Source organism: Salvelinus namaycush, chromosome 8, assembly GCF_016432855.1.
Source record: "Salvelinus namaycush isolate Seneca chromosome 8, SaNama_1.0, whole genome shotgun sequence".
Taxonomy (NCBI): Eukaryota; Metazoa; Chordata; class Actinopteri; order Salmoniformes; family Salmonidae; genus Salvelinus; species Salvelinus namaycush.
This window is the reverse complement of record NC_052314.1, coordinates 2,113,988-2,132,410: the sequence shown is the minus strand read 5'-3', so window position 1 is coordinate 2,132,410 and position 18,423 is coordinate 2,113,988. Positions and strand designations below refer to the sequence as shown.

Genomic DNA, 18,423 nt, shown 5'->3' with positions numbered 1-18,423 from the left:
ACAGACCATTATATATACAGACCATTACATAATCATCTCAACAATCCATTAAATAAATACACTAAGCTGACACTTCAACACGATGTTCTGCCTCATTGCTGAAGGATAAACAAAAAGGTTGTGTCTGAAATGACAACCCCTCTTCATGTAGTCCACTCCCTCCCCATGTAGTCCACTCCCTCCCCTATTCCCCATGTAGTCCACCACCTCCCCTATTCCCCATGTAGTCACCTCCCTCCACTACCTCCCCATGTAGTCCACTACCTCCCCATGTAGTCCACTCCCTCCCCTATTCCCCATGTAGTCCACTCCCTCCCCTATTCCCCATGTAGTCCACTCCCTCCCCTATTCCCCATGTAGTCCACTCCCTCCATTACCTCCCCATGTAGTCCACCACCTCCCCTATTCCCCATGTAGTCACCTCCCTCCACTACCTCCCCATGTAGTCCACTACCTCCCCATGTAGTCCACTCCCTCCCCTATTCCCCATGTAGTCCACCACCTCCCCTATTCCCCATTTAGTCCACCCCCTTCCCTATTCCCCATGTAGTCCACTCCCTCCCCTATTTCCCATGTAGTCCACTCCCTCCCCTATTCCCCATGTAGTCCACTACCTCCCCTATTTCCCATGTAGTCCATCACCTCCCCTATTCCCCATGTAGTTTACTCCCTCCCCTATTCCCCATGTAGTCCACTCCCTCCCCTATTCCTCATGTAGCCCACTCCCTCCCCTATTTCCCATGTAGTCCACCCCCTCCCCTATTCCCCATGTAGTCCCCCACCTTCCCTATTCCCCATGTAGTCCATCACCTCCCCTATTCCCCATGTAGTCCACTACCTCCCCTATTCCCCATGTAGTCCACCACCTCCCCTATTCCCCATGTAGTCCACTCCCTCCCCTATTCCCCATGTAGTCCACTCCCTCCCCTATTCCCCATGTAGTCCACCACCTCCCCCATTCCCCATGTAGTCCACTACCTCCCCATGTAGTCCACTCCCTCCCCTATTCCCCATGTGGTCCACTCCCTCCCCTATTCCCCATGTAGTCCACTACCTCCCCTATTCCCCATGTAGTCCACTCCCTCCCCTATTCTCCATGTAGTCCACCACCTCCCCTATTCCCCATGTAGTCCACTACCTCCCCTATTCTCCATGTAGTCCACCACCTCCCCTATTCCCCATGTAGTCCACTACCTCCCCTATTCCCCATGTAGTCCATTACCTCTAAAATGTTATATGCTTTTAATGCCCGGATGTCGTAATTATTCCAGCTTTTCATCTAGTACAGTTCGCTTCATGATATTGAGGAAGTGAATCGTCTTCGACAACAGCTGATAATCGGCTGGTCTAACTCTCTTACCCAAAGAGTTATTGGGTCTAACTCTCTTACCCACAGAGTTTCTGGGTCTAGCTCTCTTACCCAAAGAGTTATTGGGTCTAACTCTCTTACCCAAAGAGTTATTGGGTCTAACTCTCTTACCCACAGTAGTACCCAGTGTATTACTGGGTCTAACTCTCTTACCCACAGTGTTATTGGGTCTAACTCTCTTACCCAGTGTTATTGGGTCTAAATCTCTTACCCAGAGTTATTGGGTCTAAATCTCTTACCCAAAGAGTTATTGGGTCTAACTCTCTTACCCACAGTGTTATTGGGTCTAACTCTCTTACCCAGGGTTATTGGGTCTAACTCTCTTACCCAGTGTTATTGGGTCTAACTCTCTTACCCACCGTGTTATTGGGTCTAACTCTCTTACTCACAGAGTTATTGGGTCTAACTCTCTTACCCAGTGTTATTGGGTCTAACTCTCTTACCCAGTGTTATTGGGTCTAAATCTCTTACCCAAAGAGTTATTGGGTCTAACTCTCTTACCCACAGTGTTATTGGGTCTAACTCTCTTACCCAGTGTTATTGGGTCTAACTCTCTTACCCACCGTGTTATTGGGTCTAACTCTCTTACTCACAGAGTTATTGGGTCTAACTCTCTTACCCAGTGTTATTGGGTCTAACTCTCTTACCCAGTGTTATTGGGTCTAACTCTCTTACCCACCGTGTTATTGGGTCTAACTCTCTTACCCACCGTGTTATTGGGTCTAACGCTCTTATCCACAGTGTTATTGGTTCTAACTCTCTTACCCACCGTGTTATTGGGTCTAACTCTCTTACCCAAAGAGTTATTGTGTCTAACTCTCTTACCCACAGTGTTATTGGGTCTAGCTCTCTTACTCACAGAGTTATTGGGTCTAACTCTCTTACCCAAAGAGTTATTGGGTCTAACTCTCTTACCCACAGTGTTATTGGGTCTAACTCTCTTACCCACCGTGTTATTGGGTCTAACTCTCTTACCCACCGTGTTATTGGGTCTAACGCTCTTATCCACAGTGTTATTGGTTCTAACTCTCTTACCCACCGTGTTATTGGGTCTAACTCTCTTACCCAAAGAGTTATTGTGTCTAACTCTCTTACCCACAGTGTTATTGGGTCTAGCTCTCTTACTCACAGAGTTATTGGGTCTAACTCTCTTACCCAAAGAGTTATTGGGCCTAACTCTCTTACCCACAGAGTTAGTGGGTCTAACTCTCTTACCCAAAGAGTTATTGGGCCTAACTCTCTTATCCAGTGTTATTGGGTCTAACTCTCTTACCCACCGTGTTATTGGGTCTAACTCTCTTACCCAAAGAGTTATTGGGTCTAACTCTCTTACACAAAGAGTTATTGGGTCTAACTCTCTTACCCAAAGTGTTATTGGGTCTAACTCTCTTACCCACAGTAGTACCCAGTGTATTACTGGGTCTAACTCTCTTACCCAAAGAGTTATTGGGTCTAACTCTCTTACCCACCGTGTTATTGGGTCTAACTCTCTTACTCACAGAGTTATTGGGTCTAACTCTCTTACCCAGTGTTATTGGGTCTAACTCTCTTACCCAGTGTTATTGGGTCTAACTCTCTTACCCACCGTGTTATTGGGTCTAACTCTCTTACCCACCGTGTTATTGGGTCTAACGCTCTTATCCACAGTGTTATTGGGTCTAACTCTCTTACCCACCGTGTTATTGGGTCTAACTCTCTTACCCAAAGAGTTATTGGGTCTAACTCTCTTACCCACAGTGTTATTGGGTCTAGCTATCTTACTCACAGAGTTATTGGGTCTAACTCTCTTACCCAAAGAGTTATTGGGTCTAACTCTCTTACACAAAGAGTTATTGGGTCTAACTCTCTTACCCAAAGAGTTATTGGGTCTAACTCTCTTACCCACAGTAGTACCCAGTGTATTACTGGGTCTAACTCTCTTACCCACAGAGTTATTGGGTCTAACTCTCTTACCCACAGAGTTAGTGGGTCTAAGTCTCTTACCCACAGTAGTACCCAGTGTGTTGGGGAAGTGTCCATTGCAGTAGTGGTGGATGAAGGAGCTTTTGCCCACTCCTGAGTTCCCCAAAAACACCACCTTGAATACCCTCTGAGGGTGGGTGCTGGTCAGTCTGGCCTGTAGAGGAAGGAGCAGATGGGGGTATGCGACGTTATTCAGTTGGTCTGTCTAAATTCCCAGTCGTAACGTAAGTATGTCCCAGACCTTCCATCGTGGTTTTACAGAATGCAAATGTCCTGTGACTTATATTTGCATATATCTCTCTCTCTCCCTCCCTCTCTCTCACTGAAAGGTGATTCCACTTGATGAGTCCACAGTACCTGTATCGCTTCAGTCCGTCCATTATCGTCACAGCTGTGTTCTCTGAATGTCTGTCTTCTCTTGGACGAGTTAGATGGTATCCCACCTGAAGTCAGCTCCAGCTCTGATTGGCCGAATGAGCTCAGCTGCCTTAGTAAATCAACGGGACAGAACATTAGTTACTTCCTTAGGTCAATTATACTTATTTAGTTACTATAAACTTCTCTAACTTTAGTTACTATGACTGCTACTTCCATTTTAAAACGTTATTAAAATAGACAAAACGCTGCAGCCAAGCATAGCATAGGGTTTAGTGTCTGAATCATGGATCGAACCAACCTTTCCATTGGCTTGTCTTGCAGTATGTAGTTCCCTATCACTGAGCCTTTCTTCCGTAGAGGCTTCCTGACATTAGGAGGCTACACATGATGGCAGAGAAACCAGAATGAAAAAAAAACAAAATGGATATAGGTGTTGTTAAGTATAGGACGTTTATTCAGCACCAAAATGGTGATTGACAACATTTATTTGGTCAATAAGACGTTAAATATCAACACATGAACATGTTTACAAAATAGATAACAGGTAAATACACAGATATTTCATTTTAATGGAGTTCTCAAGTACATTTTTTTATTGCGTAAAAGCATTGTGTAAAGTGCATCAATTACCGTCAACTCAGTTTACTAAAGTCTAGTTAAATAATCGTCTCGTCATTATCGCATGTTTCAAATGAAATCACACTGCTAGATTACAATGAGGTTTAGGGTTATTTCTTTGCACATTGCTTTTGCAGGAAAATGTCCCTCCTCCCCCTCCTCCACTCCCCCGGTGTAGTTGTTTATTCTACAATATCGTACTTTGTACTGCACACGCTGGATTGCTAGAACTTCCTGTGTTTTTCAACACTTTGTTCCTTTTATTAAATTAAAAACAACAAAAACATTTAATCAAGAAAGATGAAAGTGTTACCTTGGAACCTACAGACCATTAAAGATACAGTATTATGGGATGTACATTTCTCACCTTCAAAATAACATTATTCGAAAAAACACTCAAACTCAATTTTTTATTTTTTTTTCAAAATAGAATGCCGTTTACTTCAGAAACAGCAGACTTGAGGTACCAGTGTGATTGTTCTGTTCCGGAAAAAATACGTTTTTCCTTACAATGTAACGTGATCTGACCAGGGAAGATCTCCAGGCCTTGTTTTGCTCACAGCCTCTCTCAAAACATCCCCAAAAAACAATGACTCAGAAGAATCATCACAGTTACAAATATTACCCAGTACTAGAGCTGCCTTCTATAAACCATAGGTATGGGAAGTAGGGGTAGTAGGGGTGTGTCCAGGGGGAACTAACATGGTTCAGTAGGGGGTAGTAGGGGTGTGTCCAGGGGGAACTAACATGGTTCAGTAGGGGTGTGTCCAGGGGGAACTAACATGGTTCAGTAGGGGTGTGTCCAGGGGGAACTAACATGGTTCAGTAGGGGTGTGTCCAGGGGGAACTAACATGGTTCAGTAGGGGTGTGTCCAGGGGGAACTAACATGGTTCAGTAGGGGTGTGTCCAGGGGGAACTAACATGGTTCAGTAGGGGTGTGTCCAGGGGGAACTAACATGGTTCAGTAGGGGTGTGTCCAGGGGGAATTACCATGGTTCAGTAGGGGTAGTAGGGGTGTGTCCAGGGGGTGGAGCCCCGTATAGTGACAGTGAGAGTGTGGGAGTGGTGATGGTGGGACAGACTGGTGGAGAAGAGGGGAGACGAGGAGAGACGAGGAGAGACGAGGAGAGAAGAGGGGAGAGCGTCGGTGATTAACACTGACCCTCTTCTGGGACTGATGTGTGTCTTTCTCATCTCTCAGACGTTTGTTCATATCCCTGAGAGGATAAACAAATCAGAAACAAACATAGTAACGCCTACGGTAAGCACTTCATAAACAACAACAAATGTGATTTGCTCTCCAATAAACAAACTGGTAACCCGCAGACAGACAGACAAGCAGACAGGCAGGCAGGGGCAGGCAGACAGGTAGGCAGATGGGCAAACAGATAAGACAGGTAGGCAGACGATAAGCAGGCAGACAGACCTCAGTAACTCCAACTGCCTCTGCAGACTGTCTTTTTCTTTCTGCATGTTCTTGGAGACCTTGAGCACAGTCCTAGAGAGACACACAGGTATATATATATATGATGGTAGAGACACACAGGTATATATATATATATATATATGATGGTAGAGACACACAGGTATATATATATATGATGGTAGAGAGACACACAGGTATATATATATATATGATGGTAGAGAGACACACAGGTGTATATATATATATGATGGTAGAGAGACACACAGGTGTATATATATATGATGGTAGAGAGACACACAGGTGTATATATATATATATATATATATATATATATATATATATATATATATATATGATGGTAGAGAGACACACAGGTATATATATATATATGATGGTAGAGAGACACACAGGTATATATATATATATATATGATGGTAGAGAGACACACAGGTATATATATATATATATATGATGGTAGAGATACACACAGGTATATATATATATATATATATGATGGTAGAGAGACACACAGGTATATATATATATATATATGATGGTAGAGAGACACACAGGTATATATATATATGATGGTAGAGACACACAGGTATATATATATATATGATGGTAGAGACACACACAGGTATATATATATATATATATGATGGTAGAGACACACACAGGTATATATATATATATATGATGGTAGAGAGACACACAGGTATATATATATATGATGGTAGAGAGACACACAGGTATATATATATATATATATGATGGTAGAGACACACAGGTATATATATATATATATGATGGTAGAGACACACAGGTATATATATATATATATATATATATATATATATATATATATGATGGTAGAGAGACACACAGGTATATATATATATATGATGGTAGAGACACACAGGTATATATATATATATATGATGGTAGAGAGACACACAGGTATATACACTGCTCAAAAAAATAAAGGGAACACTTAAACAACACAATGTAACTCCAAGTCAATCACACTTCTATGAAATCAAACTGTCCACTTAGGAAGCAACACTGATTGACAATAAATTTCACATGCTGTTGTGCAAATGGAATAGACAAAAGGTGGAAATTATAGGCAATTAGCAAGACACCCCCAAAAAAGGAGTGATTCTGCAGGTGGTGACCACAGACCACTTCTCAGTTCCTATGCTTCCTGGCTGATGTTTTGGTCACTTTTGAATGCTGGCGGTGCTCTCACTCTAGTGGTAGCATGAGACGGAGTTTACAACCCACACAAGTGGCTCAGGTAGTGCAGTTCATCCAGGATGGCACATCAATGCGAGCTGTGGCAAAAAGGTTTGCTGTGTCTGTCAGCGTAGTGTCCAGAGCATGGAGGCGCTACAAGGAGACAGGCCAGTACATCAGGAGACGTGGAGGAGGCCGTAGGAGGGCAACAACCCAGCAGCAGGACCGCTACCTCCGCCTTTGTGCCAGGAGGTGCACTGCCAGAGCCCTGCAAAATGACCTCCAGCAGGCCACAAATGTGCATGTGTCAGCATATGGTCTCACAAGGGGTCTGAGGATCTCATCTCGGTACCTAATGGCAGTCAGGCTACCTCTGGCGAGCACATGGAGGGCTGTGCGGCCCCACAAAGAAATGCCACCCCACACCATGACTGACCCACCGCCAAACCGGTCATGCTGGAGGATGTTGCTGGCAGCAGAACGTTCTCCACGGCATCTCCAGACTCTGTCACGTCTGCCACATGTGCTCATGTGCTCAGTGTGAACCTGCTTTCATCTGTGAAGAGCACAGGGCACCAGTGGCGAATTTGCCAATCTTGGTGTTCTCTGGCAAATGCCAAACGTCCTGCACGGTGCTGGGCTGTAAGCACAACCCCCACCTGTGGACGTCGGGCCCTCATACCACCCTCATGGAGTCTGTTTCTGACCGTTTGAGCAGACACATGCACATTTGTGGCCTGCTGGAGGTCATTTTGCAGGGCTCTGGCAGTGCACCTCCTGGCACAAAGGCGGAGGTAGCGGTCCTGCTGCTGGGTTGTTGCCCTCCTACGGCCTCCTCCACGTCTCCTGATGTACTGGCCTGTCTCCTTGTAGCGCCTCCATGCTCTGGACACTACGCTGACAGACACAGCAAACCTTTTTGCCACAGCTCGCATTGATGTGCCATCCTGGATGAACTGCACTACCTGAGCCACTTGTGTGGGTTGTAGACTCCGTCTCATGCTACCACTAGAGTGAGAGCACCGCCAGCATTCAAAAGTGACCAAAACATCAGCCAGGAAGCATAGGAACTGAGAAGTTGTCTGTGGTCACCACCTGCAGAATCACTCCTTTTTTGGGGGTGTCTTGCTAATTGCCTATAATTTCCACCTTTTGTCTATTCCATTTGCACAACAGCATGTGAAATGTATTGTCAATCAGTGTTGCTTCCTAATTGGACAGTTTGATTTCACAGAAGTGTGATTGACTTGGAGTTACATTGTGTTGTTTAAGTGTTCCCTTTATTTTTTTGAGCAGTGTATATATATATACAGTAGCGTGCCGTGGGCCTGGGGCCTGGGCCTTCAGTGAGGTCCTACACAGTCCCACCCGAATTAATCCACCTCTTATTACAGAAACGCAGTATAACCAGGCGTTGCGTCACCTTGAAATTGACATTTTTATTCAGAGAATTGCAGGGGAAGAGTACAATACAGTACAGTTCAACTAATAGGCAAGAACATAGTCGAGTGCAACAGAGTTATATTAATATTCTTCTTCTATCCATTTCTGGTCCACAAACTTTGAGCTTTAAGTCCCCAAAAAAATAAATACAGTGTGTTCACTAAACAGCGCATTGTCGCACCCAAAGCAGTTTCACCGTGATGATAAAGACACATAACTATTCACTGAAAATAAAAGAAAGAAAACAAATAATTTGCAACATAGGCTATTTGCCATTTTATTTTGTTAATATATAGGGTATTTAATATTAACGAAATAAAATGCGAAACATACATACACATTTAATAAAAAATAACATGCATTGTATGCCTACTCACCAAAGACTGATTATTTGAACACAAAATCCTTCCTCCTTTCTTTCCTCAAGAAGACTTCAATGACTCTGTTGTACAGTCTATCTGTGCGTTTTAGTTCCACCAATAAGTCCTTTTCTATCGACATGGAGGCTAATGCTGAAAGCCGAGTCTGTCCAGTAGCATTTCTGGAATACGTTTTGATTCGCTTTAAGGCCGAGAATGACCACTCGACAGAAGCCGTGGACACAGGGATAGTCACTGTCACACATGCCAATGTGTAAAGTTGCCCCATGTCCTCATTCAGATTTTTCTGCTTAAGGAAATCAAGGAGATCAGAGGGACTTTTCCCTTCAAAATCAGTCATAGCATACATTACAGTCAGTTCTGTTTTTAGCTTGGATAGGTCGAACAGTGTTCCGTGACTCTCTGTTAAGCTGGAGAAGGCTGTTTGCGGGAATTTTTTCCGGTAGGTCTGAAAGTGCCGGGGGTCCAGGAGGGAGAGAAACATTAATTTTTCGTGGTCTTGAAACCTGTTTCGTATCTGGCAAAGAATGTTGTCCAGAATATTGCTGTGGAGTTGTTGATAGTATGTGCGAGGGTCTCCTTGTGGGCCTCTGCGTGCGCTGGGTAAACTTGAGATGCGCGCTGTGTCATCGTAGATTTGACTGAACCTGCACCTCTCTCGCTCAATTGTGTCACAAAACTCGTTCACCCTTGTCAGGCAGAATTGTACATCCAAAGTTTGTTTCTGTAGAATTCCAAAAAGCACATCCGAATAATTAAAAATCCCATTGAATGTTTCAAGCAAAAAACAAAACTCAAAATCATCCAAATGTGCATTAAATCCATCAGCCATAAGCACAGTATCCCCGTCATGGTCATCATGATGTTCCAGTAAGTGGTTAAACAGCTCCTTTAGGGCAACTCTCTTTTCAAAGACTGCATTGACCAATCTAGATGTATATTGCCACCTCGTTGGTGCAACCTTAGGAAGACGACGCTTGCAGATGTCATCCAGCAGTTGCGTGCGCTTAGGGGATCGTGAGAAAAATGCTGCAAGGCCATTGAGGTTGGCAAAGAAGACCTTGCATTCTTTAAGCTTTGAGGCTCCTTGAGTCAGTACTACATTTAGTCGATGTGCATAGCAGTGAATGAATAAGGCCATCGGTGCCCTCTCCTTAACTTTAGCCTGCACCCCATTGAGTCCAGATGCCACGACTGCTGCGCCATCAAAACACTGTGCCACAACTTTATCCAGACTACATTCATTTTCCTCCAAGAAACGGAAAATAAGAGCGGCAATGTCATCAGCTCGCTTGCCGCTTGTCACATCTTCAAATCGGATAAATCGCTCCTTGACTCCTGTGTCCGTCACATAACGCAGGACGAGTGAGAGCTGTGCTGCATTTCCCACATCTGTTGTCTCGTCCACCATAACAGCAACAAAGGGAGCTTTTTTAATCTCCATTTTGATCTCTTCTCCCATCACTTCAGCAATAGCATAAATTAGGTCATTTTGTATTTTGCCGGACGTCCCAATGAACACTTTGTTAGTGGACAGGTGGTATTGTAAATCTGTGTTGCTTTCAGAAAGAAAAGAAAGAAGCTCCACGTAGTTCCCTTTGTTTGTGGAGTCAGCACTTTCATCGTGTCCCCTAAAAGAAAGTTCCTGTTTACCCAAAAACATGACACAATCAATGAGTCTTTTCAATATTTCCCTATTTTTCTTCACCTTTTCATTGTGCAGCTCCGTTGCCCTGCGCGATTGTTCATTGAGCTGTAGATCCACTCGGGTGTCCCCAAAAGTTTTCAAAAGCACCATTGCTTGTAAGTGCCCAGCCGTACTTTGGTGTCTCGTTGCTGCCTTGGTTAGACAACTCAAGTTTGCAAAGCCAGTGTGGCTCCAAACACCAAATCGATCACTTGCAAATAATAGGCATTCCCAGCAGTACAGTTTGCAGTGCTTCTCGGAGCCTGTGAGCCATTGATAGCGCTCGTAGTTGGAACTTTGAAAGTGGCGAACGAACCCCTTTCCCGCCTGTGACAGGCTTTGTAGCATCGGCGTCGGGCGACCTCTCCTTACAATGTCTAACTTTTCTTGAAAAGTTCGTCTTGAGAATGGCGTTATAATTATATCCTCGACCAAATCGATATCTTCTCCTCCTTCCGCCATTGTGGGTTGAAAAAACAGCTTAGTCGTACGCAAATTAATTCGTTTATCAAATTCAGTTTCCTAGTTCTGAGGATCTGCATAGACCTGCCCATAGGACCTGCTTCTCAATATTGGTAATCCAATCAAAAGACGTGCACGCACTACGCCTGCTAGCTGGCTCCTGTGTAACACTGGAGCCAGCCAGCAGGCGTACAATAGCCAACTCTAAAGCTGATTGGTTGACACTAAATTTTCATTTCCATTCACTTTAAGCTACAAGCGCCCGCACTGTTGATTCTAAAGGCCTGAGGGCAGATTTTAGACCCCTGGCAACACATGATGGCTGAATATGATTGGATAAAAGATCTAACATAAAGGCCAGCCCTCCAAATCTCAACCTGGGGCTGGAAGCAGTGCAACCAAGAGGAAAGCTATGAAATGAAGAGTATAATTCTTACTCTGGGGAATAATTTAATACATATTTGTGGGAAAATATATTTAAAAAAATATATATATTCTGATGATGTTTAGGCCAGCAGAGAAGGCCTTGCTGGCCCTGACGGCCCACCACTGTATATATATATATATATATATATATATATATATATGATGGTAGAGAGACACACAGGTATATATATATATGATGGTAGAGACACACAGGTGTATATATATAGATATATATATGATGGTAGAGAGACACACAGGTATATATATATATATATATATATATATATATATATATATGATGGTAGAGAGACACAGGTATATATATATATATATATATATATATGATGGTAGAGAGACACACAGGTATATATATATATATATATATATATATATATATATGATGGTAGAGAGACACACAGGTATATATATATATATATATGATGGTAGAGACACACAGGTATATATATATATGATGGTAGAGAGACACACAGGTATATATATATATATATATATATATATATATATATATATATATATGATGGTAGAGAGACACACAGGTGTATATATATATATATATGATGGTAGAGACACACAGGTATATATATATATATATATATATATGATGGTAGAGAGACACAGGTATATACATATATGATGGTAGAGACACACAGGTATATATATATATGATGGTAGAGACACACAGGTATATATATATATATGATGGTAGAGAGACACACAGGTGTATATATATATGATGGTAGAGACACACAGGTATATATTATATATATATATATATATATATATATATATATATATATATATATATATGGTAGAGAGACAGGTGTCCTATGAGAATCTCAATGCAAAGGTTGTGGGTTCAATTTCCACAACGATCACGTACACAGACAAAAAATATATTTTCAAGCGTACCGTGTCAACACAAATATTTAAAAAAATCTGAGAATATGGCAAAGCACGTAGGAGTTAGCCATCCCCTCTCCCTCCCTTCCCTATTTAATCCCTCTGTTCTCCCTCTTCCCCCCTCTCTACTTCTCCCCTCTCTGCTCTCCTACCTCTCTCTGCTCCCTCTCCTACCTCTCTCTGCTCCCTCCCTCTCCCGTCCCTCCCTCCCTCCATTTGCTCCCTCTCCCTCTCTCTGCTCCCTCCCTCTCTACTCCCTACCTCTCTCTGCTCCCTCGCTACCTCTCTCTGCTCCCTCCCTACCTCTCTCTGCTCCCTCCCTACCTCTCTCTGCTCCCTCCCCACCTCTCTCTGCTCCCTCCCCACCTCTCTCTGCTCCCTCCCCACCTCTCTCTGCTCCCTCCCCACCTCTCTCTGCTCCCTCCCACCTCTCTCTGCTCCCTCCCTACCTCTCTCTGCTCCCTCCCTACCTCTCTCTGCTCCCTCCCTACCTCTCTCTGCTCCCTCCCTACCTCTCTCTGCTCCCTCCCTACCTCTCTCTGCTCCCTCCCTACCTCTCTCTGCTCCTCTCCTCCTGGGCCGTGTTTGACTGTAGGAACTGTAATTGTTTCAGGGCTTTCTGTAGCTCCTCTCTGCTGGTCTCCAGCTGCTCCTGGAGCTGTATGTTCAGGCTGTGGAGCTTCTGATTCTGGACCCTGATGTCTGCCTGCTCACAGCCCAGCGCCTGGATACGAGCCTCCAGCTGGGGGGGGAAGAGGATGAGAAGATGAAGCTGAAACAGGATGACTGAATGGATGGATTACTCATATCAACATACAGTTGAAGTCGGAAGTTTACATACACTTATGTTAGAGTCATTAAAACTCGTTTTTCAACCCCTCCACAAATGTCTTGTTAATAAACTATAGTTTTGGCAAGTCGGTAAAGACATCTACTTTGTGCATGACACAAGTAATTTTTCCAACAATTGTTTACAGACAGATAATTTCACTTATAATTCACTGTATCCCAATTCCAGTGGGTCAGAAGTTTACATACACTAAGTTGACTGTGCCTTTAAACAGCTTGGAAAAATCCAGAAAATGATGTCATGGCTTTAGAAGCTTCTGATAAGCTAATTGACATAATTTGAGTCAATTGGAGGTGTACCTGTGGATGTATTTCAAGGCCTACCTTCAAACTCAGTGCCTCTTTGCTTGACATCAAGGGAAAATCTAAAGAAATCAGCCAAGACCTCAGAAGAAAAAATGTTGACCTCCACAAGTCTGGTTCATCTTGGGAGCAATTGCCAAACGCCTGAAGGTACCACATTCATCTGTACAAACAATAGTACGCCAGTATAAACACCATGGGGCCACGCAGCCTTCATACCGCTCAGGAAGAAGACGCGTTCTGTCTCCTAGAGATGAACGTACTTTGGTGCGAAAAGTGCAAATCAATCCCAGAAATCAGCAAAGGACCTTGTGAAGATGCTGGAGGAAACAGGTACAAAAGTATCTATATCCACAGTAAAACAAGTCCTTATTCAACATAACCTGAAAGGCCGCTCAGCAAGGAAGAAGCCTCTGCTCCAAAACCGCCATAAAAATGCCAGACTACGGTTCACAACTGCACATGGGGACAAAGATCGTACTTTTTGGAGAAATGTCCTCTGGTCTGATGAAACAAAAATAGAACTGTTTGGCCATAATGACCATCTTTATGTTTGGAGAAAAAAGGGGGATGCTTGCAAGCCAAAGAATACCATCCCAACCGTGAAGCACGGGGGTGGCAGCATCATGTTTTGGGGGTGCTTTGCTGCAGGAGGGACTGGTACACGTCACAAAATAGATGTCATCATGAGAAAGGAAAATTATGTCAATATATTGAAGCAACATCTCAAGACATCAGTCAGGAAGTTACAGCTTGGTTGCAAATGGGTCTTCCAAATGGACAATGACCCCAAGCATACTTCCAAAGTTGTGGCAAAATGGCTTAAGGACAACAAAGTCAAGGTATTGGAGTGGACATCACAAAGCCCTGACCTCAATCATATAGAAAATTTGTGGCCAGAACTGAAAATGCATGTGCGAGCAAGGAGGCCTACAAACCTGACTCAGTTAAACCAGCTCTATCAGGAGGAATGGGCCAAAATTCACCCAACTTATTGTGGGAAACTTGTGGAAGGCTACCCGAAACGTTTGACCCAAGTTAAACAATTTAAAGGCAATTCTACCAAATACTAATTGAGTGTATGCAAACTTCTGACCCGCTGGGAATGTGATGGAAAGAAATAAAAGCTGAAATAAATCATTTTCTCTGCTATTATTCTGACATTTCACATTCTTAAAATAAAGTGATGATCCTAACTGACCTAAGACAGGGAATTTTTACTCGGATTAAATGTCAGGAATTGTGAAAAACTGAGTTTAAATGTATTTGGCTAAGGTGTATGTAAACTTCTGACTTCAACTGTATATAGAACAACAATACATTACAAAACAAACTCTTTAATCCCAACCCTCAGCCCATCCCACCTATCACCATAGACCGCCCTTGTTTGGTTTCCATGTGCCAAATATTTTTCAATTGTGCTGTAATATTTTACAAATAATTCAAATCTTTGTAATCGTATAGATTGTTATCTAAAGATGAAAACCTTTCCTACGACTATTACTATATTATTTATTGACTGACTATGGCTCTCCAGATCGACCAAAACTCTATTTGTAAGATTAATTTTAATATTATATTTGACTATTTAGTTAATATGATATTACAAAAGTGTTTATTTTCAGTATTTTATGGGTTTAGCTTCTGTAGCTAACTTAGCTGGCTAGCTACTTCGGTAGCTACTGGCTGGCTAGCTAGCTGAGACCGAGGTTCTGGGTTCTGGCCTTTCTAGGGAATTTTTCCTAGCCACCATGCTTCTACACCGGCATTGCTTGTTGTTTGGGGTTTTAGGCTGGGTTTCTGTACAGCACGTTGAGATATCAGCTGATGTAAGAAGGGCTTTATGAATAAATTTGATGAGAGAACGTTTTGATGAAGCAAATCTCTTCTGACATTTCTATTTTGTATTTATTATGGATCCCCATTAGTTCCTGCCAAGGCAGCAGCTACTCTTCCTGGGGTTTATTATGGATCCCCATTACTTCCTGTTGCCAAGGCAGCAGCTACTCTTCCTGGGGTTTATTATGGATCCCCATTAGTTCCTGCCAAGGCAGCAGCTACTCTTCCTGGGGTTTATTATGGATCCCCATTACTTCCTGTTGCCAAGGCAGCAGCTACTCTTCCTGGGGTTTATTATGGATCCCCATTAGTTCCTGCCAAGGCAGCAGCTACTCTTCCTGGGGTTTATTATGGATCCCCATTACTTCCTGTTGCCAAGGCAGCAGCTACTCTTCCTGGGGTTTATTATGGATCCCCATTAGTTCCTGCCAAGGCAGCAGCTACTCTTCCTGGGGTTTTTATGGATCCCCATTACTTCCTGTTGCCAAGGCAGCAGCTACTCTTCCTGGGGTTTATTATGGATCCCCATTAGTTCCTGTTGCCAAGGCAGCAGCTACTCTTCCCGGGGTTTATTATGGATCCCCATTGCTTCCTGTTGCCAAGGCAGCAGCTACTCTTCCTAGGGTCCAGCAAAATTGTTATACCATTTTTCAAAACATTACAATACATTCACAGATTTAACAACAAACTGTGCCCCCTCAGGCCTCTACTCCACCACTACCACATATCTACATTACAACATTCTTGTGTGTGTACGTTTGTTATCGTGTGTGTGTGTGTGTGTGTATGCATGTGTCTGTGTCTATGTTTGTGTTGCTTCACAGTCTCCGCTGTTCCATAAGGTGTATTTTTATCTGTTTTTTAAATCTGATTCTCCTGCTGCATCAGTTACCTGATGTGGAATAGCGTTCCATGTAGTCATGGCTCTATGTAGTACTGTGCACCTCCCATAGTCTGTTCTGGACTTGGGGACTGTGAAGAGATCTCTTGTGGCATGTCTTGTGTGGTATGCATGGGTGTCTGAGCTGTGTGCCAGTAGTTTAAACAGACAGCTCGGTGCAGTCAACATGTCAATACCTCTCACAAATACAAGTAGTGATGAAGTCAATCTCTCCTCCATTTTGAGCGATGAGAGATTGACATGCATATTATTAATATTATCTCTCTGTCCACATTTAAGGGCCAGCGTGCTGTGCTGTTCTGAGCCAATTGTAATTTTCCTAAGTCCCTCTTTTTAGCACCTGACCACACGACTGAACAGTAGTCCAGCTGCAACAAAACTAGGGTATGTAGGACCTGCCTTGTTGATAGTGCTGTTAAGAAGGTAGAAACTAGGGCCTTGTGGGAAATAGCTGAACTTTACTACGACTAGATAACCCTGTTTAAAATGGCCGATGTTGAAGCGATAGAACAGACTGACAAAATGAATCATAGAGGTCTTATAATTGATTCTATTCTACAGGTAAACATGCTTGGATCATGTCTGTTATTTACATATATGGTATGTATTATTTTAAAAAAAGGGGGCATTATTAAATTGGTAAAATTATTTATTTTTGTACTTTTTACCCCCAATTTCGTGGTATCCAATTGGTAGTTACAGTCTTGTCCAGTGCGGACTCTGGAGAGGCGAAGGTCGAGAGCCGAACGTCCTCCGCGAAACACGACCATGCCAAGCCGCACTGCTTCTTGGCACACTGCTCGCTTAACCCGAAAGCCAGCCACACCAATGTGTCAGAGGAAACACCGTACAGTTGGCAACCGAAGCCAGCGTGCATTGCGCCCAGCCGCTAGAAAGTTGCTAGAATGCGATGGGACAAGGACATCCCAGCCGGCCAAACCCTCCCCTAACCTGGACGACGCTGGGCCAATTGTGCGCCGCCTCATTGGTCTTCTAGTCAGTCATCGCCGGCTGCGACAGTCCGGGATCGAACCCGGATCTGTAGTGACGCCTCTAGCACTGATCAGTGTCTTAGACCGCTGCGCCACTCTGGAGGCCCGTGAAATTATTTCATTGAACTTTTATTTGTATTTCTCTTTTTAGTCACTTAGTTACTGACTTTTCCGTTGACGATGCAATGCAGAGAGGTTAACCTGCAAGGAAGCATTTCATTGCACTGTGTACTCCATATTATGTGTATATGACAAATAAAAAAAATTGAACTTAGAAGGGAAGGGTAGCCAGAAAGAGAGGGGAAAAGATGGTCAAGCTTTGTGGATAGATTGTAGGTGAACAAAACATTGGAAAATACATAGGCCTTATGTTATGGGTCCTCAAATGTTATGGAATCTAAAAATCTCACATTAGCTGGTAGAACTGACGACATAAAACTAATCATAGAGGTTATAACATACTCCATTCTACAGGTCATTTTCTGGCTCATGTGTTTTTATATTCATATAGCCTAGGGGCTATGTAGGGTCTTATCCGTCATGTCTGTTTATATTCATATAGCCTAGGGGCTATGTAGCGTCTTATCCGTCATGTCTGTTTATATTCATATAGCCTAGGGGCTATGTAGCGTCTTATCCGTCATGTCTGTTTATATTCATATAGCCTAGGGGCTATGTAGCGTCTTATCCGTCATGTCTGTTTATATTCATATAGCCTAGGGGCTATGTAGCGTCTTATCCGTCATGTCTTTTTATATTCATATAGCCTAGGGGCTATGTAGCGTCTTATCCGTCATGTCTTTTTATATTCATATAGACTAGGGGCTATGTAGCGTCTTATCCGTCATGTTTGGAGATGTGTCGCGCTGTTACACAGACTTGAATTTTGCTTTACAGTCGAGTTGCCCTGGTCGTGTCAGTCAACAGTAACCTCTACCTTGCTACCTTGCAGATGAGCCAAGGAGAAGGGCCAATGATTTATATATATATATACACACTAGATCAAATCAAATTGTATTGGTCACACACACATACTTAAACCAAATCAAAGTTTGTGTGTCACGTGCGCCGAATACAACAGGTGTAGACCTTACGGTGAAATGCTTACTTACAGGCTGTAACCAACTGCGTAATAAATAAAAAAACGTTTTTTTAAACTTAGATGTTATTCTGTAGAGCCGCTGTGTCTCCATCTCGGCACTACCCCCATGTTGTAAAATTATATTT

The 18,423-nt window shown here is 43.1% G+C and overlaps 1 protein-coding gene across 4 annotated transcripts in view; it reads right to left on the bottom strand.

The window, feature by feature from the left end:
• Positions 1-18,423, bottom strand: part of cracr2b (calcium release activated channel regulator 2B) — a 59,083-nt gene that overhangs the window by 25,335 nt on the left and 15,325 nt on the right. For all 4 annotated transcript variants that reach the window (XM_038999107.1, XM_038999108.1, XM_038999106.1 and 1 more), the window contains 6 exons: positions 12,867-13,054; positions 5,755-5,826; positions 5,491-5,545; positions 4,008-4,087; positions 3,689-3,818; positions 3,353-3,485 (listed from right to left, as the gene is read on the bottom strand). In XM_038999107.1, coding sequence (XP_038855035.1) covers positions 3,353-3,485; positions 3,689-3,818; positions 4,008-4,087; positions 5,491-5,545; positions 5,755-5,826; positions 12,867-13,054 — 658 coding nt within the window. The remainder of the gene's footprint in view (positions 1-3,352; positions 3,486-3,688; positions 3,819-4,007; positions 4,088-5,490; positions 5,546-5,754; positions 5,827-12,866; positions 13,055-18,423) is intronic.